The sequence below is a fragment of the Bombina bombina genome, chromosome 1 (assembly GCF_027579735.1).
Source record: "Bombina bombina isolate aBomBom1 chromosome 1, aBomBom1.pri, whole genome shotgun sequence".
NCBI classification, from domain to species: domain Eukaryota; kingdom Metazoa; phylum Chordata; class Amphibia; order Anura; family Bombinatoridae; genus Bombina; species Bombina bombina.
The window spans coordinates 180,333,867-180,358,482 of NC_069499.1; the positions used below are offsets into that span (position 1 = coordinate 180,333,867).

At 38.3% G+C, this 24,616-nt stretch overlaps 1 protein-coding gene across 9 annotated transcripts in view; it reads left to right on the forward strand.

Annotated features, from left to right (window-relative positions):
- The window catches only part of RALGAPA1 (Ral GTPase activating protein catalytic subunit alpha 1), a 1,007,748-nt gene that overhangs the window by 973,115 nt on the left and 10,017 nt on the right, over positions 1-24,616 (forward strand). For 8 of the 9 annotated variants that reach the window (XM_053697738.1, XM_053697739.1, XM_053697743.1 and 5 more), the window contains one exon: positions 10,748-10,872. In XM_053697738.1, coding sequence (XP_053553713.1) covers positions 10,748-10,872 — 125 coding nt within the window. Of the gene's footprint in view, positions 1-10,747; positions 10,873-17,758; positions 17,791-24,616 lie in introns of all 9 variants that reach the window. The other variant, XM_053697740.1, reaches the window with a different exon arrangement.

A 24,616-nucleotide genomic window follows, 5' to 3' on the forward strand; every position in this document is an offset into this window, starting at 1 on the left:
CCTCTTAATTCGCAGTCTCTCCAACAGAGAGGGGATGTTGTAGGAAACATCTGTGAAAGTCTAGAGGGGGTATAGTACCACTTCAGAAACAATTTCATATACGATTCCAGAGTGTTCGCGCAGTGTACTGTCTTCTTGGTTAGTGTCATAGCCATGTGTAGATCTTTGTCAGTAATTGGTCTGGACAAGTCTCCCTCCCAAGCTCTAAGTTGCCAAGGTCTGCCCTTGTTTGTGGACGACTGTAGTAAGCTATAATGGAATGAGATACGTTTAGGGGTCCTAACAGGGAGTTGCCACAATTTTTCCCAGGCAGTCAGAGGTCTGTTAGGGCCTTTAGGGAATCCCCAAGAAATCAGGAAAGCGTATAGTCTTGAGTATTCAAATTTAACCCACACGGGGGGTTTTGAATGACAGATCCTATATTGCTCGGGCTGACCAGAGTGCCCGAAGGATATAACTGGGAGATCAGTTTCAAATCCCAGACACCCCAGCGCTGCACATGTGTGTCCGGCAGGGCTGCGAGCAAGGCGGGCAAAGATTGTATAGGAGATGGGTGTGGAGCAACCTCTGGTAGATTCCTAAGGTTATGCCAGATTTTCAAGTTTTCTCTAACAATGACATTCTTTATTCCCAGAGTGTCTAACCGATAGGTAGGAATCCATGGCAGGTCAGCTAAACCCAAACCTGTAGGGAGATCACAAGCCTCTATGGTCTTCCATCCTTGTGGTTCACCTTTGTCTGCCCATGCTAAAATATGAGAGAGCCTGGCAGCCTCATAGTACCCGCGAATACTAGGCATAGCTACGCCTCCTTGGTCGTACTTTTTCTGAAGTATCTTTGCTGCAATACGAGGCTTAGATTTACCCCAGGTATATTTTTGACCAAGAGATTGGAGCTTATCTATAAGGGCACTAGGAACATTGAGAGGAATGCAGCGAAAGTAATAAAGAATTTTGGGCAGAATCGTCATCTTAAAAGATGCTATGCGGCCCAGCCATGAGATCTCTTTAAAGTTCCATGAGGTGGTGAGCTCAGTAACTTCTTTAATAATGTCTGAGTAGTTTATAGCAAGTACTGCTTTCGGGTCTGCGCCAAGCTGAATCCCCAAGTGTCGGATGGTGGAATGGGACCATTGAAAGGAGTATGAGGTTCGCAGAACATCTAGTTCAAAAGCAGGAAGACCAACAGGCAAAGCCTCGGTCTTAGAGACGTTGACCTTATAATAGCTGTGGGCACCAAATTTGGAAATAAGATCAAGGAGGGCAGGTAGGGAGCCTAGTGGGTTTGTGAGGAATAATGTCACGTCATCCGCGAACAGTGCTATTTTTGCAGTTCGGCCGGAAAACTGTACTCCCTATATCGTACGTGAATTTCTAATGGCTTGGGCCAAAGGTTTAATGGCCAGTGTGAAAATTAAGGGCGATAGGGGACACCCCTGTCTGGTACCGTTAGTGATATGAATTTCCGGAGAGGCAAAACCCAGGCCCTTAACAACCGCAGATGGACAGGAGTATAAGGCACGGATCGCTGTTATCACTTCGTCTGGCATGCCGAATTGAGTTAGTGTGCACCATAAATAATCCCATCCGACCCTGTCAAACGCTTTTTCTGCGTCTAAAGACAGGGCCAGCATGGGGAGTTTCAAACGAGACGCCTCTGTGAGGATGTCCAGCATTTTTCGAGAATTATCTGGCCCTTCTCTACCAAAGGTGAACCCAACCTGGTCTGAATGTATTACCTTCGGGAGTAGAGTATTAAGGCGGTTGGCCCAAAGTTTGGCATAGAGCTTTACATCACCATTAATCAATGAGATTGGTCTGTAACTGGTACATTGTGTTGGATCTTTGTTTGGCTTGGGAATAGGTAGAATTATTGCCTGCAGATATTCTTTAGTAAATAGACCTGACTCTCGGGCCTCCGAAAAAACCTTGAGAAGGATTTTATTTAAATCAGCTTTAAAAAGCTTGTAGAAGGATGCCGGGTACCCATCAGGGCCCGGGGCTTTATTATTTTGGGTATGCTTGATGGCTAAATTAATTTCAGTTAGAGAGAACGGGGCCTTAAGTGTTTCTTTATCCTCCTCTGATAGAGTGGGCAGATTAAGATTTTGTAGGAAACCCTTCACTTCTGGTATAGGGGATTCCTCCCCAGCCATTGAAGGGTGGAGATGATATAAATCAGAATAGTAGGCCGCAAAAGTTTGCCCAATTTCTTTAGGCGAGGAGACCGATATAGTCCCCTGTTTGAGCGACAGTATTCTAGCTGCCGCGGTTCTACCTCTCAGTTTATGTGCTAAAAGCGTCGAGGCTTTATTTCCCTGACAGTATAGTAACTTTTTGAATCGAGTATGGGCTTCTTTTACTCTCTCCAGCTCCTTATCTGCTATTTGCGCTCTAAGCGTTTTGATTTTATCAGCTAGAGGGCCCAATGGGGAATTCTTATTTTCTTGTTCTGCCAGTCGTAACTCTGTCATAAGAAGGCCCAGAGGGGCTTTCAACTGATGTCTAAGCTTTGCCTGTCTCCGAATGCAGATCCCTCTCACATACGCCTTCAGGGCAGCCCAAACTGTTTGGGATGGCATACCTGGAGTTTCGTTTAGTCTTAAGAATTCTCTTATAGAGTTCTGGAGGGATGTCCTAAAAGGCTTATCCTGGAGTGCTTGTTTAGGGAATTTCCAGCTAGGCCTAGACATAGTTGTTAGGTCAGTGGAGAGAGTAAACGTGAGAATATCATGGTCCGACCAAGCACAGACCTTTATATGCAACATTAAAACTCTGTCAAGTGTCCATGAATCAGTGAAAAAATGGTCCAGTCTCGAGTAAGAGTGATGAGGTCTAGAGAAGTACGTGTAGTCTCTGTCATTATGGTGGTACGCCCTCCAAATATCATAAAGATTGTGCTGGATTATGTGCTGACGGAATCTGTTGGCAGTATTTATGGTATATGCGTCAATTTTTTTCCCCTTCTGAACTTTCTTGTCATCTAGGGGGTCCCACACCATATTAAAATCACCCCCCAGAATCAGAGTTCCAGTCTTATATTTCTCTATTTTAGACAGTATCTCTTTCAAGAAATTGGGTTGTGTTTGGTTAGGGGCATAGATATTTACCAATGTGAATAAAATACCGTTAAGTTTACAGGTGACACTCACAAATGTTTTAATAAACGATGTGTGATTAGAAAACATTGTGCTGTTCAGAACAGCACAATTTCTGATCACACATCGTTTTTAAAACATTAGTTAACTGACTGCTGCCTGCTGCTGCTGCATATGATGATTCATATATATATATTATTCTGTAGCTTCAGGGACTGGGACAGGGGCAAACGGTTCTGGCGCAAAATTACACTCACAAATGATATGTGATTAGAAAACATTGTGCTGTTCAGAACAGCATAATTTCTGATCACATTGTTTTTAAAACATTAGTTCTGCTTGCTGGAGGGGGCGGGGCTGGGCCGGTCTGTACAAATTTCCTGGGCCGGTCTGTACAAATTTCCAGGGCCGGTCTGATTTCCCAGTCTGGCCCTGGAATTGATGTCACTATTACCCATTTGCAGAATTTTTAGCAGATTGCTTGCTATTGCTGATTATATGTACTCTATAGATACATGTGTAAGGCTGTATCATTTTATGGATATATAGCCTTTAGCCTTTTTGCCTTTTTTTTCTTCTATTTTTAATTAATTGGAATATGTACCAAATTCAACCTCTGTAAGTATATATCTGTTATTTTAAGTGGACTAGATATTTTTGCCCCTAACCTTATAGCTGGTTATTTACCAGTGCATATAGATATTTAGATAGTCAAGATATTTTCATGTTAAAATAAAGTCCAGGCTTACTTTGTTGAGAGGCCCCTTGCATTGGTGGAGAACTAACAAAGATAAATAGCTAACATTGGTGAAATTGGCAAAACCCTTCTTATGCATCCCAGGCACCTCAACACCATCTGAGCAGGCAAAATAGCTTGCAAAAAAGAGAGCTAGCCTCAGCCAGGAGCATGTGGTCATGATGACATTTTTGCATTTCAATGCAAAGTTTCTGAAAGAGTGAATAACAGAATGTTATCAACAGTGGTAGTTTACCTCTTTCTACTTCTACCTCTTTTCAAACAGTTTGTGGTTTTGTTTTGCTTAATTAAAAAAATGTGTCTGCAATGGACCAACAGTTGTTTTAATGTAAAGTTTTAGTTGGAAGTTTATATTTATAACACTCAGTATGTGGATTTTATTTTAAATATAGGAAAAATTTTTTTTTAACTTATTAGTCGATTAATCGAAAAAATAATTGGCCGATTAATCGATTATGAAAATAATCGTTAGTTGCAGCCCTAATATATATATATATATATATATATATATATATATATATATATATATAAACAGCTTTTACAGTTTATTGTTTGAGCTAGATTGGTAGCTAGGAAGCTCTGCATTGCCTTTTAGTGTGGAACAGAGAGATCAATGGAAAACGCCTTATTGCCAGCATGCCCAGTGAGATAAGTTAACACACTAGTGGGATTTTGTAAGGCCCACCTAGAATGCTGTACTTGTAATGTGCTAACAAGCTTGTTTCTTGTATCTTGCCTCTTCAGGGTTTTTTTTTTTTTCCTGTCTCGAAGGAATAGCTTGGAAGTTGAACAAACTAAACATAATGAAAAGCTCCGCAGGAGACAGAAGCACTCTGTTTTTTTCCCCCTTTTCAGCCAAATAGAAAATTAGTTTTAGTAATACACAAAGGGCAGTATTTCATGTGCAAGGAAAACTGCTGTGAATCTGAAGATTCTATTAAATGCAAAAAATTGGCAGCTGTGAGAGACTCTTCTTTCAACAACTTTCTCGTCTATACTCAAAAGCACACCTTCAGTCAAGATATTAATACATCTTTTACAGTCAGCAGTCAGATGCATCCGTTTGACTGTGCTACACCCATGTGTTCCTTTATTGTTAACAGTATGATGGCTGGATAATTTGATAAATCAGAATGGTCACTTTTAATTCTATAGCTAAGAATACCATCTATTTACATTAGACTTGGATCTATAAGTGAATACAAAACTGACAGACATTGCTATTTGACTGACACTAGTCTGATTTTAAAGCAGCTCTGAATAAGCACAGTAAAGTATAAAGCAGCATTCGCATGCATTTTCTCTATAAGGACCAATTGTCACACTCCATGTAACAATAAAAAATAAGAAGGTAAAGCAAAACAAATTGGCATCATTAATGGCAGATAAACAAATCCTAATTGATATTTCATGTTATAATCGATGAAAGTGCTATCAAACTGACCTTTGTCTACATCATTTTATATATATATATATATATATATATATATATATATATATATATATATATATATACAGGTAGCCCTCAGTTTACGCCGGGGTTAGGTTCCTGAAGGAATGGTTGTCAATTGAAACCCAGTTTATAATGTAAGTCAATGGGAAGTGAGGGAGTTAGATTACAGGCCCCTCTCAAAATTGTCATAAGTAACACCAAATACATTATTTTTAAAGCTTTGAAATGAAGACTTTAAATGCTAAACAGCATTATAAACCTAATTAAATAATCACACAACAGACTGTGTATCATCAAACTAAGTTTAATGAACAAAAACATTTTTTACTTGCATTTTTCTGCAAACAGTTCTCTGCATTGTTAGCATGTTAGATAATATTGGGTCTGCACCTATTCTATGCATTTCAATCTGGAGTGATTAATAGGCAGTTAGGCACCCTCACCTCAAGCAGCTGGACAGGAACATAATAGGGAAGTGGCTGCTAGATCTTGTTGCTTGAAAGCTGCTCGATAGCTAATGTCTGTTCTGTGTACACAGATTAATTTCAGTCTGCTAAGTTTAATAACTTTGCTGCAACACCAGCGGACAGCTCCACCTACTGGCTATTTTAATTAGTGCACTGCTTTTCAATAGCAGTCACATGACTGGGAAAAAAGGTTGTTATTCTGAAACGGCGCAAATTGAACCGGCGTAAACCGAGGGCCACCTGTACTGTATGTATGTATGTGTATATATATATATATATATATATATATATATATATATGTATATACCGATGTTAAGAATGTGATACAGTTTGAACACACAAGACATATTTACGTAAAAATCTGTCAAATTCATTTTTCAAATCAAGTGTTCTTTCCTCGCACAAAGTTATGGTCTGAAGTTATTCACACAATTATTACTAATAATAAACTAGGTCACAAACTAGGTTGCTGGTTCTTACAGAACACACATTTTTATACATATAGACATTATTTAACAATAATGGAATTAATCTGTGGGGTTATTTTGCAATAACTAAACTGAGTAAAGCATATTGGTATTTTTCTTATGAATTATGACAAGTATATCTTGCAAAAATCTATAGAAACTATAATCTTGTAATTTTTGTAAAAGAGAAGCGTAATACTTAGATATTTTTTTTGGGACCATTTTTTGGCTTTAAGAATCCTAGTGAATAGTAAATATGCAGTATACAAGATAGAGCACAACGTACATGGACACAGGTAGAACAATTTAAACTTTTACTTGTTTTTTACTAAAATATTAACTATTTCTCAAAGTGAGTTGCACAAAATTATTGTTTTTCTGTTTTGTGCCTCACTGAGTCATGGAGTGAATGGTTCTTGGTTGCTAATAAAGTTTCAACTAAAATATTTCTTATGTACCCTAAAAAATTACAGTTACAAAAGATTAGTGTGTCAAATGTTTGCAGTGTTCATACGCTTACTCCTTATTAGATTTCAGTTCACTTAGGACAAACTTCAGAAATCGATTACTGTTTTGTGTGCTTTGAGATCCTATTGTCCTAAGTCAGCATCCGTTGATTACTTTATTTTCCCACATTCTGCTGGTCAGGGTTTCAATTATCTCAAGTGCGAAGCTTCTGCTGTCTCATTAGATCTTTATGAGCAGTAGTAATTGTAAAAATGAGAAGTATTTATCTGTTGAATATATATTTTGAAAGAAAAGCTGAGGACCCTATGGTCATTCAGGAAAATAAATGACTGCCTACACAAGTTTTCCTCATACTTCGTTTAATTGAAATCCTCGCAAAAGGTAATTCTATTGATAGGTGATTGAACAACAACATATATTTATTAATACTAGTGAAGGGGTTATGAAACATCCAATCAAAACTGAAACTTGAAATATCTGCTTTAATTATTTATTTATTTTTGTCCAAAATTGATTTTCATTATAATACATTCTTACGTGTTCCATGTGTGTATATTCATTCTTCAGTAAGCATACTGGCTAACATATTCTGTGTTATACGTGTTGCACAAAACAGTATATTGACAGTCGGTGTGCTAAGAGTTAAACCGTTACATAAGTCACACATTCACAAGTCATATCCTGAGGGAAGATTTTAAAAGTTGTGGGAGGGTGGTTAAGAAATTTCACAGATCAGGAACCTGCAGAAACAGACAGCAGGCTAGTTATTTCTCCTGATAATTGTATGTTGCTGCCTGTTGTTCTCACATTCATTGCACTGTTTCCAACAAAGCTTTGACAAATCACAGGGATGTTCAATTCTGTCTTTCTCTGTGTGTATGTATTGTATCTATACAACTGTACTCTAAAAAGGAAAGTTTAGATATGTGTTTGTTTGTTCACAAAATAAATACTTAATATAAACAGACTGATGCCTGTTGTCTTGGAAATATGTGGCATTATATATACACACAGTGTGTATGTGTATATATATATATATATATATATATAATATTTTTGTTATTATTAACAAGTGTTGTTTTATTAATTTAAATATCCTCAATGAGTATACAATAATGTAACAAACTGCATGCTCATTTCTACAGTGTAATAAAACAGTTTTCTTTCTTTATTAGTATATCTATCAGCAGGGCTGGAATGGGAATAAAAAACATTCCTGGAAAATGTAAAGACCAGCCCTATATTCCATTGAGTCCATAGAATACATATACCTTATTCATTCTTCAAATGAGAAGGGAACAGAAAATCTTGTCATGGTCGATAGAAGTGGGGCACAGTATTATGCAATCATGCTTAGAATGTCCAATTTAAAAGTAAAAATAAATGAGAAAACTGCTAAATGTATATAACAAATATAAGTATATGGTCTTAAAAAAAGCTTTTCTATACCAGCTCTCTCTCCTCTCTCACTCTCTCTCCTCTCTCTCTCCTCTCTCCTCTCTTCTCTCTCTCATATATTGTTTGGAGTAGCCATGTTAGTCCAGAGATTTAGATATCAAAATAACAAGAGTATTGCATTGAGCAATGATACTTTTTTATTGGACTAACTATACATTTATAAGTCTGAAGCAATACTGACCAATTTGATGGAACTTCCATCAAATTTGATCTGTAAATTGTTATTTTTATATATATATATATATATATATATATATATATATATATATATATACACACACACAAACACACAAATCCGTAGATAGTTGGCACTCTCCTTTCAAATAACAACCTTTTTTATGCAAAGCAGGGAGCCGGCCAGCTCCCTATGTCGGTATTTCCTCACAGGCACCCGGAATCCAAAACAACAAGCCCTAATTGTATAAATAGACAAGCCATAATGTTTCAGCTCTTACAAGAGCCTTTGTCAAATTGAACAACAAGCTGTGTAAAATTAAATGTTGGGTGTTAAATACAAGAAATAGCACCAGGGGGAATGTAGGGATTGACCTTTGGAGCTAAATAAAAAAATGATCTGTGGTGCCTGTCTGTAAATGTACTATGTTAGCAGAGAGCTTGACACTCACCCTGTAAAGACAGCAACATGTGCTGTATCAGCCCATCAGTTGAAGGAACGACAAGAACCCCTAATCTAAAAATACTTTTGTCCAGCTACCAGAGTTCAGCATAGGAGAAGTCTGGTAGTGACAATGCTTCTTCAGGACGCCACAGGTGTCCTAGGAGCATGAAGTAGACTGCTTGTAGGCATGTCCCTCTGCTGTCACTTGCTTCCACAATTGCTATAGAGACGGCATGTGTCTTGCAGAGTGACTGTCCTGCACTTTCTGCTTCCTTCTGGTGATTCCCCTCACCTCGGGCTCTATGCTAAGTGAGTGAGGCATTCAGCCCTTGCAGCTGCGGCCCACCAGGAAATCTCCCAGTGTTCTGGTAGGCCAATCTGTCCCTGTTTATCAGTAATATATTACATGTTAAAGGTCTAACGAGTGTGTGTGTGTGTGTGTGTGTGTGTGTGAAATTGAGGAATTTATATAACTTCTAACAATTTTACAGTAAGCCATGCACTTAACAAATATTATGAATATAGTATAAAGAGGTTGGAGTGCACAATGTCTTCTTGCCCTTCACTGGTTTATATGTAATCTTTTGTCATTTGTAGTAGGTTCAAACTTACAAAAAGCCTTTTAGTTGGTTCTTTTGATACCTATTTAGAGGACGGTCTGTAAGGTTCAAATGCTAGTCCCTGACACATGACAGTATCCCTGAATGTAGTGTCCAGGAGTGTTGGTAGAGGAGTGTAAAACCATCTTTCTCACTGTAACCTGGTCAGAAATGTCAGGATTTTAAGTCTAAACAATGTAATAATTTAGATGGTTATTTTATTTTTATTAAATCCCAATTTGCTGCAATTTAACATCCGTACCCTTTAATTGAAATTAGCTCTTTTCAGTTAAAGGGACATTGTACACTAGATTTTTCTTTGTATAAATTGTTTTGTAAAGGATTCATTTATATAGCTCATCTGGTAGTATTATTTTAACAATGTATAGTTTTCCTTATTTTTTTAATAACATTTTGCTGATTTTCAGACTCCTAACCAAGCCCCACAGTGTCAGATGTATACACGCATTTACAGACTCCAGCTGGCTCCTGTTTTTGTTATCTGTCTCTTCATATGCAGAGGAGGGGGAAGTGTCTGTTCTTTTTGTTTTTTTCATCCCCTTTAAATGGGTGTCCCATTCTAACCTCATCAACAGTGCTAAACTGGGAGCTTATAATTAAGTTTTTTAAAGGTTTTATACTGGATTTTTAGATCAGTATCTGTGCATATTCTTCTTATAGTAGTATCTATTACATGCAGTTATATGAAAATTGGTGTACACTGTCAACATGGAAGTTAGTCAACCTTTGCTGGAACACTTGTTGATTAGATCTTTGTTTAGTTTAATTAGTTGGGGGGGTTTTTATCCCTCCAAATTATTTCTGCATTCTGTCCATTGTGGCTTCCTGTATAACTTACAAACTTTGACCATTATTTTGACTATTGATCTTTTGGGGTTTAATTCATAGTTATTGGTACTTCACCTGTTTAATTTTCATCCTGTCTGACCGTCACATGACTACCTAATGTAAAAAGGTTTAAAATGATGAATCAATTTCTACACATGCAGGTTGTCTAAACATGAAGGCCCACCCTTTCTTCTGACTCCTTTAACCTATATGACCTACCTTTTAAAATTAGATAGAGCAGAAACCAAAAGAGGAGGGTCCAGAAGAAGACTTTGGAATGATTCTTTCTTCTTATTTAAATGTTTATATATATATATATATATATATATATATATATATATATATATATATATAAAACAATGTTGGTTGTGCTAAACTGGGGAATGTGTAGTAAAGGCGTTATCTATCTTTTTAAACAATAAAAATTTTGGTGTTGACTGTCCCTTTAAGTCACTAATAATAACATTGTTTTAAACTGAAGTATTTTTCTTAACTCAAAAAACAAAACATAAGCTTCGAGGAGAGAATGCGATACTTGGATTTAATCATTCAGCAACATTTAGAGCCCACAACCTTTGAAGACTATGCAGCACAGGTCTTCTGTCCTGCACTACATAATCATCTCCAGCTGAATGCACGTAAGTAGTTGTTGTTTCTTTTTTGCTTTTTTATGACTGTTCACACTTAAAATTTTCATTTAATGTCTAGAAGTGGAATTTTCTTATAATGTAATTAGTGGGGGTGTAATTTTGTTGGGTTGGTTTTTTTTATCATAGATTCATCCACGCTAAGTCTAATTGGTTTGAAGCTACCCACATTCTTGAATTGAATGTATCTTCTCTTATCCTGGACAGTGTTACATTGTAACATGCTGCTTAAATTGATGCATGCTTGTGATGGATAAAGTTTAGATTAAGTATTTCATTTACACTAGTAAACTTTGATGTTATATTTAATATGACTTTTTTAATCAATAGAATAAGAGAATATTAAATATTCTATATAATAGAATAAAAGATATAAAATGTCTTCAAAATGTATTATAATAGCCATCTGAAATGATCAAATCAGACCACATGTAGACTCATGACATAATTTTTGATCAGTTTGGGATTTGAAATGATTAATTCTCTGTTTCAAAATAGAAGGTGTTTAAACCCTAAAATCAAGTCAGTCTGACTAACCCTTGATAGATACACTTAAATGGAAAGAGTCCACAGCTGCATTCATTACGTTTGGGAAATAAGAACCTGGCCACCAGGAGGAGGCAAAGACACCCCAGCCAAAGGCTTAAATACTCCTCCCACTCCCCTCACCCCCGTCATTTTTTGCCTTTCGTCCCAGGAGGTTGGCAGAGACGTGTCAGAATTTTTAATGTTTGTTTTTTGTCTCTTATGGAGGGTAGTACTCTTTGGCATGGGACAGGAGTTTTAAGTAGTCCTGTCAGTCTCTCAGTGAGGGCTTGGATGAAAGTTGGAGTCCGGAGATGCAGGGAGAGTCTTTCTGCGAAACCATCCCGACTCATATTAACAGCTCCTCAACAATCGGCGTTGTCGAACTTCGCTCCGCTGCCTGCTTTCTTCTCTCAAGTCCATGGCGGAGGCGATGCCACTATTCGTCACACTTGAAAGGCCGTGTTCCTGTTCCACGGCGTAGATTCCGGTAAGATCGTTTCATTTTACTTTATCAATGTACTGTAATGTGAATGTTTTCCCGAGAGGCTACACCTTTGCGGGTCTAACTATATGACATAGGGGTCTCAGTGTCTCTGTTAGTATCTTGGAATCAAGGGTTAATATCTCCTGAGGGGGGTTATTGAACAGGGGGGTTTATAATCATGTTTGTTATGTGATTCAACCTGCTTATGTGTGAGGTTTATGGGCTCGTGGTTTGAACTTTGAGGCCTTTGGAAGTAACGCGGCCTTTTGGTTGGGCTCGCTTTTTTGGACTGTTCGGTTCACCTTGTGTTTGGGCGTGATTACGTTCCGTTCCCCATTTACGCATTCCTGACCGTGTGGCGAAGGAGATATTCTAGTCCGCAGGAGTCTGGTCATAGGAGGTGGTGAGTGCCCCAGCCATTGTGGGTGTCAGGTGCCGTTTTTGTTTTCATACTTTAGTCCATATTGATATTTCCTCTATCCAGTTATGGAGGATTCTGATGCTGAGACTGTGCTCGTTTTAGATTCAGTGACGGAGGATTCTGATACCAAGACTATTTTGATTTCAGATTCTGTGTCTGGTGATGGCTCCGGATTGGCCTCATTGACACATGTCAACCAGTTTTGTTCCGTATGCCATATAAGAGTGCCTGGTTCCTTGTGCTCGGGGAATCAGGGAACTGCTGAGCCATCCGCCTCTGGGGGCCCCGTCCTCCAAGAGGTGAGTTCCCTTCCAATTCACATGCGGGTAACCCAGTTTATGGTTCCTCCATGCTGGGTGGTGTTTTTCGCCCCAGAGGTTGCAGCACGTTTTCGCTTCCAGATAATGTTAGTGATGGTCCGTCTGCAGACGTTTATTTGAGATTGTGTTCGTGCCCTCTTGTCCCGGGTCTTCCAACTTTGGGTGGGCCTTTCCGGAGTGTTGTGCCTTTCGTTACAGGTTTGCGCGCCTTAGCGTGCTGCTTAGACATCTTTTTCAGTTATTGAATGACCCTGTCGTTAACAGATATGGGGAATTTCAGTCTGATAATTTGAATGGTGCACCTCATTAGATATGTGGGGTTATCTCCTGTTTGTCATTTGTTTAAGATCTTTCCCAGTTTGTTTGTTTGTTTTTAATGATAGGGCTCTGTTTGGCTGGTCCTGCGGGTAGGCCTGTGTCTTTTTGGGCGTTAACCTCCGGGTTATTTTATTTATATCCGATGGGGGATGTCTTTTATTTGTTTTTGTTTCCTTCGGAAACCTTCTGGGATTGATACTCTTTATTACTTCACTGGAAGTTGTTTTGGACATGTTAGTCCTATGTTAAATACGTCTGTTTTATGTTTTTTCCCCTATGAGGGAGAATTTATGCAGCTTGCCGGTTAGGACCCTAGGTGCAGGATGGTCCTGTCGGGTTCGTTCGGTCTTGCGGCTGTTCAGACATGTGGCGCTGTTCTGCTCGGCTGGTTCGGTAGAAGCGCTGAGTGCTCAGGTTATCATTGTTTTTCATGTTCAACTAAGCATTCGAAAGGACCTGTGGGTCCGTGATGCGGGAAAGATTGTTTTAGTCCTTTTTGCCTTCAGTCATAGATGGCCGGGCAGGGGAGTTTCCCGCTGCGTCACTCTATCTGACATCTGATTTCATCAGAGCCAAGAGCCTCCCTCGTGGTGGAGGGTTGGGGGGCTTAATGCCCCTTACCGCAGTTGAGCGGTTTGGCCTTCATTTTTAGGCCTCTGGATTTGTCGTTTTGGGCTTGATCCAACAGCTTGTACAGGATAGCTGTCTAGCATGCAGAAGGTTTGCAGTTTGAAACCAGTTGTAGCTCTTCACACCTTTCAAGTGTACGCGTAAGCTGTTTATAGTGTATCTAGATGCAGCTCTATCTAGATGCAGACGTGTACTGTCTGTCTGAGTTATAAGAGACCTTTGGGTCTTCTTCCATTATCTCCGGGTGGCTGGATCTCCTTTTAGGGATCTGTGTTTCCGGGTGATGGTTGTTCTTTGCGGGGACTTTGTTTAGCTCTGAGTTTTCCGGAGCTGGCTTAGTGCCTTTCTCTTCCTTGTGTCCTATGCTTGTGCGGAGGTGATTAGGATTTTTTTAACCTCGAGGTATCCCTTGGTTGTCCTGAGGCTTTGAGAAGGATCTTCATACGACTTCTAGCCTTGCTCCTTGAAGCGTTGGACTTTAGATAGTAGTGGTCCCTTCCTTTGGTCGGGCTTTCGAGTTCTTTTCACTATCCGGATTCTCTGGATATGCATCCATATCCCTTGTGTCTGGCTTTTTGGCCAGATGGGGTGTTTAGTTCTAGGGTAAGGTTTGCCTGAACTATTAGGTGCCTGGACCTGTTTTTATCCCTGAAACTTCCGGTTGCTGAAGCTTCGCTTGGCCTTTTTCCTGACCCAGTTTTGGGTGGTTTTGGAATCTTGGATCTCAAGGCTGGTCGGGGTGTCCTTGCTCCATCTACCTGACCTGGTCATGGTTGGCCAGGTTTTCGGAGTACTTTTTACTCTTTGAAACAAGAGTAGCCCATGTCATCTGGTGGTTAGCTGTGTGGCTTGCGCCTCAAAGGTTGTTGGTTCATACCCAGCTGCTGGCGCTGGATGTCCATTTTCTGGTGCGCCTTAGGGTTGCATTCCCCTGGTTAGCTTGCCAGTGTTCCCATGGATTCCCTGCTCTGCTGGCAAGTGGGTTGGCTTTGGCTCTGCTTGGCAAACTACTTGTAGGGGGGTCCTTTTCTAGGACATCTAAGTTGGGAATTTATTTTCCCATTAGCCGGTGGCTTTGGGCCTTGAGAAGTTGTTGCCCTTCCTGCATCATCGGTTTTCTTTAGGGGATTCTCCTCCCTAGGGAGATGGAGTCCTTGCTTGGGGATTCTGGATGGGAGGCGGAAAGGTGGGATTGGTTCCCCCTGGGGTCTTGCTGACTCCAAGTCAGACTTGTTGGGCCTTTATTATGATAGATCCTTAGGTCTATGTCCTTGTTGTCTATTTTCAGAGTTGGGTTGTTCTTGTACTCTGTGGGGATAGCTGTGCTATCCTTACGCTTGTTCCTGTACCTGTTTTGGGATTCTTTGTTCCCCTGTCTTGGATCCCTGAGGCTGGGTTGGTCCAGCTGAGTATGGGTCTGCAGGTCAGGATGGCCGAGCGGTATAAGGCGCTGCGTTTGGGTCGCAGTCTCCTCTGGATGTGTGAGCTTGTTGAGTCTATCTTATTAGTTCAGTCTGCTAAGGTATAGATTTTCCTTTCAACCTGCTCTATTGATTTCAGAAGAGGGTTTACTCTTCCTTCGGGTTCTGAGGGAATACTCTCCTTCTCAGGGGGCCTCGATTGAGGTTTTGTGTTCCCCTTTTTGGGGACCTGTGTGTAGATCCAGTGACTTAGGTTGCCTGGAGTGTGCCCTCTGTCTGGGGGTTGCTTTTGCGGTCTGTTTCTTGCTTGACTGCTTTTTCCTCCTCGCAAGTACCCTCTGTGTCGTCCTGTTATGGACTCTGTGTTCTCAAACTTGGGATTTTTCACCTGGGAGGACTTTGCCTCTTTAGTTGCATTCCGTGCTTGCAGGATATTGGGGAGACGTCTGTTCTGTCTCTGTGCCCGGTCTTAACCCAGGATTCGCTTGGTATAGGCATGGCCTCCTTTCCCTGTTTGGGTCCCTTTGGGTCTCCGTGAGCTGGGCTCACTCTTGGATCTGTTCTCTTTTGTTTTAGTGGTCCTTTTGGTTTCTTCGGTTCTCCTTTGCCTTGTCCCTTTTGGGGGTTTCGGCTGGTGTACCCTTCATTTGTGGGGGGGTGAGCGGTGGGGGGCCGTCTTTTGGGCAACAGTGTCTCCTTGAGGACTGTTGGCTCAGTCGAGTCCGTGTGCGGCTCTAGTTTGGCTTCTGAGCTAACTGCAAGTCAGTATCATTGGGGCTTTTCCTCTTAAAATTTTCTCGGCTTCGGACGAAGCAGGTTTTTTTTTTTTATTGGGTAGAGTTTCAGGCCTGGTGCCCTCAGTATGGGCCGCCTATGTACCCTCCCGTCTTGGCATTCAGTGTCCTCTATAGCTTGGGTATTGTTTTCCCAAAAGTAATGAATGCAGCTATGGACTCTTTCCATTAAAGAAGAAAAACATAAATTATGCTTACCTGATAATTTCCTTTTCTTCTGATGGAAAAACTCAACAGCTCCCCACCCGTAATTTTATGTGGGGCTTCCTTATATTCTTCTGCCACCTTTCACCCTAATATTTCTTCTAATGTTCCTTGTTCCTCGGCAGAATGACTGGGGGATGAGGGGAGTGGGAAGAGTATTTAAGCCTTTGGCTGGAGTGTCTTTGCCTCCTTTTGGTGGTCAGGTTCTTATTTCCCAAAAGTAATGAATGCAGCTGTGGACTCTTTCCATCAGAAGAAAAGGAAATTATCAGGTAAGCATAATTTATGTTTTTACGTGCCTCAGCAGTCAATGCTGCACTGTGAGTTGTGTTGTCTACCATTTTATGGCTGGGTTGTTTGTACTTAATACAATAATAGCATATACTGTTGACCATGGCAGATCAATAAAGTCAGAAATGTCACAAACAGACCTGTGGCAATGAAGGCATCCTATGACAGTGCAACATTTAAAATCACTGAACTCTTCAGTGGGACCAATTCTACTGCTAATGTTTGTCTATAGAGCTTTCATTGCTATGTGGTGTATTTAACACACCTGTTACCAATGGATGTGGTTGAAAAAAATGATCACAATAATTAGCAGGGGTGTCCATATACATTTGGCCATATAGCGTATCTTTATAATTACAACCACCTGATCATTTCCAGTTCCTATGATTTGCAGCAGCTAATTAATCGACTCCTTATCTTTATGATATTGTGGTAATAGCTTGTGCAGCTTCCATACTACGTAAAGGGACATGAAACAACAATTTTCTTTCATTATTCAGATAGAGAGTACAATTAAAAAAAAGACTTTCTTTTTTATTTCTATTATCAAATTTGCATTGTTCTTTTGGTACCCTTATGAGAAAGCACATGTCTAGCAGCCTATTATGGCAGCATTTTTTCTAGAATGCTTTTAGCAATCTTTTATATATTGCTCAAAAGTGTATAACATTGTAAAAAGCCATTTAGTGCTTTAGATATATACACATTTTTTTTGTTATGGTCTATATGAATTATGAAAGAAAAATGTTCCGTTTCATGTACCTTTTTAATTGGCAAAAAAAAAACTACCAAAATAAGTTGTCTAACAAAGTATAAAATCATGAATTCAAGAAAAAAAAAATCCAGTAAAGAATGTGTTTATTCAATAGTCACACTGATATAGCTTCGTTCTTATATCATTTATCATATGAGACCTCCAGTAAACTTTTGTAGCTCAGTAGGATTTCAAACACCATATACCCCATCAAGAGAAATTCTCCAGTTAATGATGAGGAGGCCAATTTGACCAAGATTGAGATATAAAAGATGTCAATTTGGTTGGTCCTAGTGCAGTAATTTCTCATTAAGCATTTTTAACATTCAATATTACCGATCATTATTGTTAAAGGAAACTTGATTAATGAGATTGTTAAACACTTTTGGGAGTGTAGTTCACAGTGCTACTTCCTGTTTTTAGACCTTACAAATCAAGGTAACGTTATTAAATTATTGAACACAATTGTTTGTCCTAATATAATTATTTTCACTCTGCTTGAATTATTTTACATTTCTTAATAGATCCAGTTCTTCATTACGTTCTCTTTTTCATTTGTTTGTAATCTGTTTTGTCTTGTGATTTATTTTTTGTTAATTTAGGAATTATACTCACTACTCACATTGTGCAGTCGCCTCCAACTGATCTGTTCTATTCCTGCTCATAATTTGATTTTTTTTGTTTTTGTTTTCCTTATTATTTCCTTCTTTAGATCATTAAATCTCTGTTCTATTATTATCAAAGGTAAGATTCAGTTCTTTCTTGCTTTTCCACCCTCTTTTTTTTTCACTAGGCATTGGGGGACTATTATTTTTGTCTTATGTTTCATAAAATCACTGAACCTTTCCAGCATTCATTGTCTTCTAACCCTTGTAACCCGTTCACTGCATGATGATCTGGCTTATTGTGTAAACTCTGTGCTTAGTTTAACATGAGGTCTCATTGTGTATGTAAATGCATGTTTCACAGCATGAGCCTTACAAGCTGTATACTTTTTAACACACGTTAGCATACCAGTCTCATAATGCTTAATGCCTATATGTATGATTCTTTTAATGTCATATGTATTGTTTGGAATATTTCCATTTAAATGTAGCCACTTTTATTCAGGGTATGGTTAAAGGGACATTTAGTTGAATTTGAAATACAAATCACTGCTTTTAATTTTTTATGTTTTTATTAACTTTTCAAACAAAAACAGGAAAACGGAAAACAAGTAGATATTAAATTCAGAGATACAAATCAACCACTGCTTTAGCAATTACTGTGCACAAAGCTTATGGAGCCGGGTCAGAGTGTTGATAGTGATGCATATCTGCATATTTCAGACTCCGCTGGAATGTTCCTTTAACATTAATCTATTGGCTGCCAGAACGCTTTGCAAAAGCATTGTAACACTTTTACCCTGTGTAGCAGCCAATGAGTTAAATGGAAATATTTTTCTGACATGCGTTTGAAAGAGCAGGAATAAGACATTTTTTGCATGTTAACGTGTATCTAACAAGAAATGCATGTTTATCAACAACTAATACTTATGTATCATTGCTCACAGGGTCACTATCCACAGAAAAAGTTAGCATATTCAGCCCAGGAACATCCAATTAAAAAAATAAAAAAAAGACTGGGAAAATATGATATAACATAGATCAGTAGAGAATATACAGTATGTGGTATACATACTCATCCAAATAGGTATCAGTAGATCTCAGATGAGTATAATACTTGAGTATTATACCATGAAAGAGAAGGAAAAAAAGAGACTTAAAAAGCTGTTAAAGTTGCTTTTGTGCCCTTTACTTACAGGCTCACTCTTGCAAGCCTGTATGTTAACGTGCTTTGGTCAGTTTTTTTAAGCCTTTAAATTGTCAGGGATGATTGACAAGCCCTGTTGTCATGCAGTTAAAGGCAAGGTCTTGGAAAGAAACCAGATAATATGCAGGATATGTGATGTCTTCAGGGGCTTGAGGCTCCACACATTGCCTTCCCTGGCAAAATCTATCTCAAGCATGTCAATGCACCAGGCATGTAATGTGAGAAACATGTTTGAGATGTTCCTTTCCACTGAAGAGATAAAACCATGAAACATTCCAAAATAAAATATGATGATCAGGATGTTCTTGACTTAAATTTAAGAATTTAGTTATAATACTTTATTGTTTCATACAGTTATAGGAAAGGGTTAATTGCACACACCATAAATTGAGGTTGTTTGTAAACTGGAATCAAATAGATCAGACTATCATCAGTAAAATTAGTATGTTTTTGAAAATCTTTTTGCATTTAGCTTTTTTTTTTGTTGATTTGGTAAAAGCCTGAAAAAAAAAAATCCTGTTATGTATATATTTTCTAATTTACTCAATCTAAATGTAGGAAATCCTGATGTTCGCTTATCAAGACATATAAGTAAATTATCGCCAGATTCGCTAAAGTTCTCTGGCCTGGCAATATTATCTAAGAAATTGTTTTTCATTTGACATTACCTAGTCAGTACTGTGAGATCCATCAAAGAATTTTAGAACGGCACATTTTAGCTTGAGAGCTTTTTATCTCACTGTAGGGTCCTAGATGTGAAGGAGAGACACCTAGATTTCAATATTCAGTATAAAAATACAAATATTTTGTGTGTTTTCTCTCCATGTTGGAGAGTTATTGATCTTTAGGGCTTTAGTCACAAAGCATTTCGGAAAGGCACTCACGCATTTTCAGTTGTACGTTTTCATACGTCAAATGCTAAACTATTTAAATCTAAGCCACTGAATTCAATTTTGGGGGGATTATTCTCAACACGTCTGTTCATAGGTTTTCTTTAAAAGAAAAGGATATACAAAGATCTTCTTCCAATCCATAAACTTGAAACTAAGCTTTTTTCGAAGCAATAGATTGCAGGATGACCATGAGTGGTACCTCTATAAATTATCCCTTTTACCAAGGAAGGTGTCTCTGAAGGAGTCTTCCAATCCAAAGAGTATCTTCGGAAGAATACATCTTTTCTTACTGTAAAACCCAGTAGCCTCCATTTATTTGAACTAGTTAGAATTTATTCAAATATAACTGCTCTGGCACACATCAGTCAATATGCAGGTACTAACAGCAAGGCTGCAATAAAGAATGAAGCAAACAAACACATATTTATATCTCCAAGTACATCTTATATCTGTATTCCAAGTATGTAAAACTTTAAGGCAGATTACTAATTTGTCACATTAATCATCCAGGTGAATGATCCTTTTACAGTGAAATATTTGAAGATATTTGGTTTTACAAAAGATCTTCATGGGTAGTGAATTATTCTTTCAGGAACAGAGGCCATTAGGCATTTGCATTATATGTTTTAGTGAGTCACAAAAATTGAGGTTTGGATATTTTTCCTCTGATTTTCGTGTTTTCACAAGTGACGCAAAATAGCCAGCGGACCGTTATTTCTGATAACAGTCTTGCCAGTAAGTTTTGTTTCTGGCATTATTAAAGCTGTAGCATCCACTGATGGATATTTTTTTTTCTATCTTTATTAAAGACTTACTCATGGCAACTTGTTTTTTTATGGGTGCCAAAATTCCCAGTCTGCCTAGAAAGAGCAACACTTTAATTCATATAAGGCCCTCAAGGCTATGTTTTTGTAGTGTGTTCTACATATCTTTGATAGGAGAGAATTTTGGTTCTTGTATGAGAAAAGTAAAAGTGAGAGACTTTTAAGTTTCCATGTAACTTTTAAATGGCTTGAGGCTAAGTACGAAAATTGAAGAAATTGGGTTTCACTTTATTGTTGTCTACATTGTATTTAAATATAAGTTGAAACTAAAAAAAGTTTAATTTACTGTGATCACTTATCTCATCTAAATACATATTATGATTTTTTTTTAATTTCACACAATGTTAGAAGTTGCTCTTTGCTTTCATAGTTTATTATTGTGGCATCACTTACACATATCTTTGTAGGTTGTAATAAAATATATAATTATAATATATTATAATAAAATATATTACACTGTATAAACAATGTAGTAAACTAGCTGAGGAAATTAAAGGATTTTTAAGGACTGCGATGTTATCCAAATACATTTAAGGGAAGGAAAATCCCAGAACATTACTTCTTCAACTTTCTTTCGTAAAATGATGATGGTCCACACTCCTCCATAACATGTGGGATATATTTCCTGCCACTAGGAGGAGTTCAAGAACCCATACAAGAGCTTTAAAAGCCTCGCATCTCTCTCTTAGTTTTAGTTTTGGCCTTGTAGGAGATGATTGAGAATAGAGGTTGTTTCAGCTACTTGCTTATGGATTACAAATTGGAAGCTTATGTGAGACCCAGATTCCCTGAGGAGTGTCATTTGCAAAGAAGAAAGAAAAGACTCTTCATCAGCCAAATGATACAGGGACATAGGAATATACCCTGTTATGTGCACAGCATTTCCTTTCACTCAGGCATTGCTGGGACTCGTCTCTAGCCTCCCCATGAGGAACTCCAGTATTTCCTACTGCAATCCTCTGCACTGGATGGGCTCTCTACTTGATACTGTTGCACTTTAAAGAATTGTGTATGGCCCTTTAAGAGAACCGGCAATAGCTTATTGCATGATGCAGTTCAGTAGTGCAAGCTCTAGTTAGGCTGTGAACACATTTCAATAGGGTTTATATGCTTTATTATGCTTGGTGCACTATTTTATTCACCAACAGCCAAAAGTGTTTTTTTTTTTGTTTTTTTCATTATACAAAGACACTCCCGGCGGTAGCTCTGCCCCTTCACTGTTCCTGGGCTTTTTCTCTCTCAATCCGGATTCTCTGTCACTAGATTTCTGCAATAACGGTTGGGACTTACTTCTAAACCGATTCTAATCTGATTTTCAGTGCCTACCAATCCCAGGAAAGGGGTGAGTACCCATACAGTAGCTTCCAGGGGGTACTTATGGACATCTTATTATTTCTGGGTGCTATAATACTAATTAAAAACTGGTTGCGTATGTGTCTTAGGGAGTGTTTTATAGTGTAGAGGGCTTTTTACCAGGTTTTCTCTTTCTTGTTTATGACATAAGGTGTCATTGTATACTGTTATAAAAGTACAAACATGGAACAAAATATTTCTGTCCCCACTGATATTTACATAGAGGAGTCAGTTACTAATATCTCTCTATATAGATGTTAGAGTATCACAGGTCACTCAAATCTGTGAGAATTGTATACCTCAGATTTTGCAGACATAGCCGCAACAGTCTACTGTCCAGAGGGAATTCTCCCTATACTTGACACTCATGGGGAAAACTACTGTTTTTACTCCTGAAGCTAAAAATAAAATGTACAAAATAGTGACTCTCTCATGCAGATTCTGAACATTGGTCATGATTATTTTCACTATTTGTAGAGATCCTTTAGAGATGAGATCCATTGGTATCTTTTATTCCATTGTATGAGTGATTTATATGTTATATTAACTATGCACTTTGTATACTTACTTTATCAGTATACAAAGTCTTTGCTTACTCTAGACATGGATTTATAAGTATGTAATGTGTACTTGTTGCTCTTTATGTGCTGCTCCTTTAATCAGGAAGACCACATAACAGTCCAACTATGTATACCATATCTGATGCTTATATCATGTACAGATTTTAAACATTTGTATAAACTTATGTATAAGTTTCCACATTTCAGTTTCTACCCTGAAATATTTTGGATATTCGAACTGATTATTTTTATCCTTCAAGAGATTGAGCGTTTTTTTCTCTTTGAAGCAGAATCCCTCTGATTGACCAGCGATCCTATCTAAATGTTGTCTATGATCTTTAAGTGCGGCAACATTTACAAAAGGATTTGGAGGATAGGGGAATGATTCATTCTAGTACCTGTGTAATCTTAGGGTCAAGATATTTTACCCCAATCTGTTTACTATCTAAAGGGATTTATAGTCCTATCCTAGATTTTATATCGCTAAACATATTGTTCAGGATTTCCACTTGTTCTTAACGACACAAATTTCTTTTTTTGTCCCTTAGGACATCATTCCTTCATTAGTCTTGGTCTATTGTACTGACCAACTCTGGTCTCTCAGGCTGGGCGAGCGGTCTAGGTTTTTCAAAGATTGTAAGAAGTTTGGTTATCACCTTGAAGCAAGGTTACCAATCAACATTTTGCAACTTCAAGCGATCTTCGGGGTAGTCAGCCCTTTCCTCTATTGAAGGAGGAAAAGTTGATAAGTTTCCAGTCAGACAACATCATGGCAGTGGCCTAGATAAATTATCACGTGGGGTAACCGCAGTCCTCTGGCCATGCAGGAAGTGTCTATTATTTGGTTTTGGGCAGAGAGGAATTCTAGATCCCTATTGGCAATCACAATACCATGTGTGAACAACTGGGAGGTGGATCATTCCAGCAGTCGCTAGGTCCATTAATGAGTGTTCTCTCCATAGGACATTTTTTATCGCTTATTATTCCAATAGGCTTGCAGGACATAGTTCTAATGGCCTTTCACTTAATCTAACACTTCTCAGCTATTGTAGATAAGGTTTCAGATATTCCATTTTATGAATGATAGACTGACTCTGCAGTGAAGTACCTTCTATTGCAAGAAGACAAAATAGCAAGGTGATGTAGAAATTTAAGTTTCTGAAGACAGATTTTGGTCCTGTTAAGAAATTGTGCTTGTTGGCACATTAGACCAGTGCAACTTTACTTAATATGTTGAATTTTAAGCATAAATTGTCTTTCTAGATCTTAGTTCTATATTCCTTTAAACCTCCTCTACATTTATAACTGAAGGCCTCCAGTCTCAGAAAAGAATAAACCACAGTTTACAGGCACTTGGAATGTGAAGCAAATAACCTTTTGAGGTCCTGTTCAGGTCTGAAGAGTCGCATGTAATTGTTTACATCAAATGTTTTAAAAAAAAGTCTTGCCTAACCTGCATTTCCAATCATCTCTAAACATCTGATGATGGAAGTACTCTGTCAAGATACAGGAGGAGCACAAAATACACATTTCATACCTCCAAATTGGGAATGGGTAGGCAGCAGCAAGGTCTAACAAGTTAATCTGTTGGATTTTCAGTTGCAAGCAAAATTGTCTTTTGACAAAAAAGGAGTCTACACATGCAAGTTTTCTAGATAATTTTTGTTACGGGGATTTGATTGTGTCAGGCGTCTGTTGAAAGCTGGAAAAGGTATTGCCAAGAAATCTACATAAAAAAATGCTTGTGAGTAATACTCTAAAAAGGTTAACTTAGTTATGGGATACACCTTTCCCCCTATTATTAATCTACAAAGTTTCCATCTATTATTTAATCTTCAAATTACTAACACAGATTAATCAAGACAAGTCAGAAGAAAATGCATTGCAATATTTCCATGTCGGCCCAGAATGCTAAAAATTCTGCAAAAGGGGACCACAAGGGAACCTCTCCCTCTGTCTAGTGCTCATTATTCTATTAAGGGACAATAAGCCTCAGCTAATTCAATCTTCAGTAAAGTATATTCCATCAGCAACTAATCTGCTTGAGTCCACAGGTCATCTTAATTACTGTTGGGAATATCACTCCTGACCAGCAGGAGGAGGCAAAGAGCACCACAGCAAAAGCTGT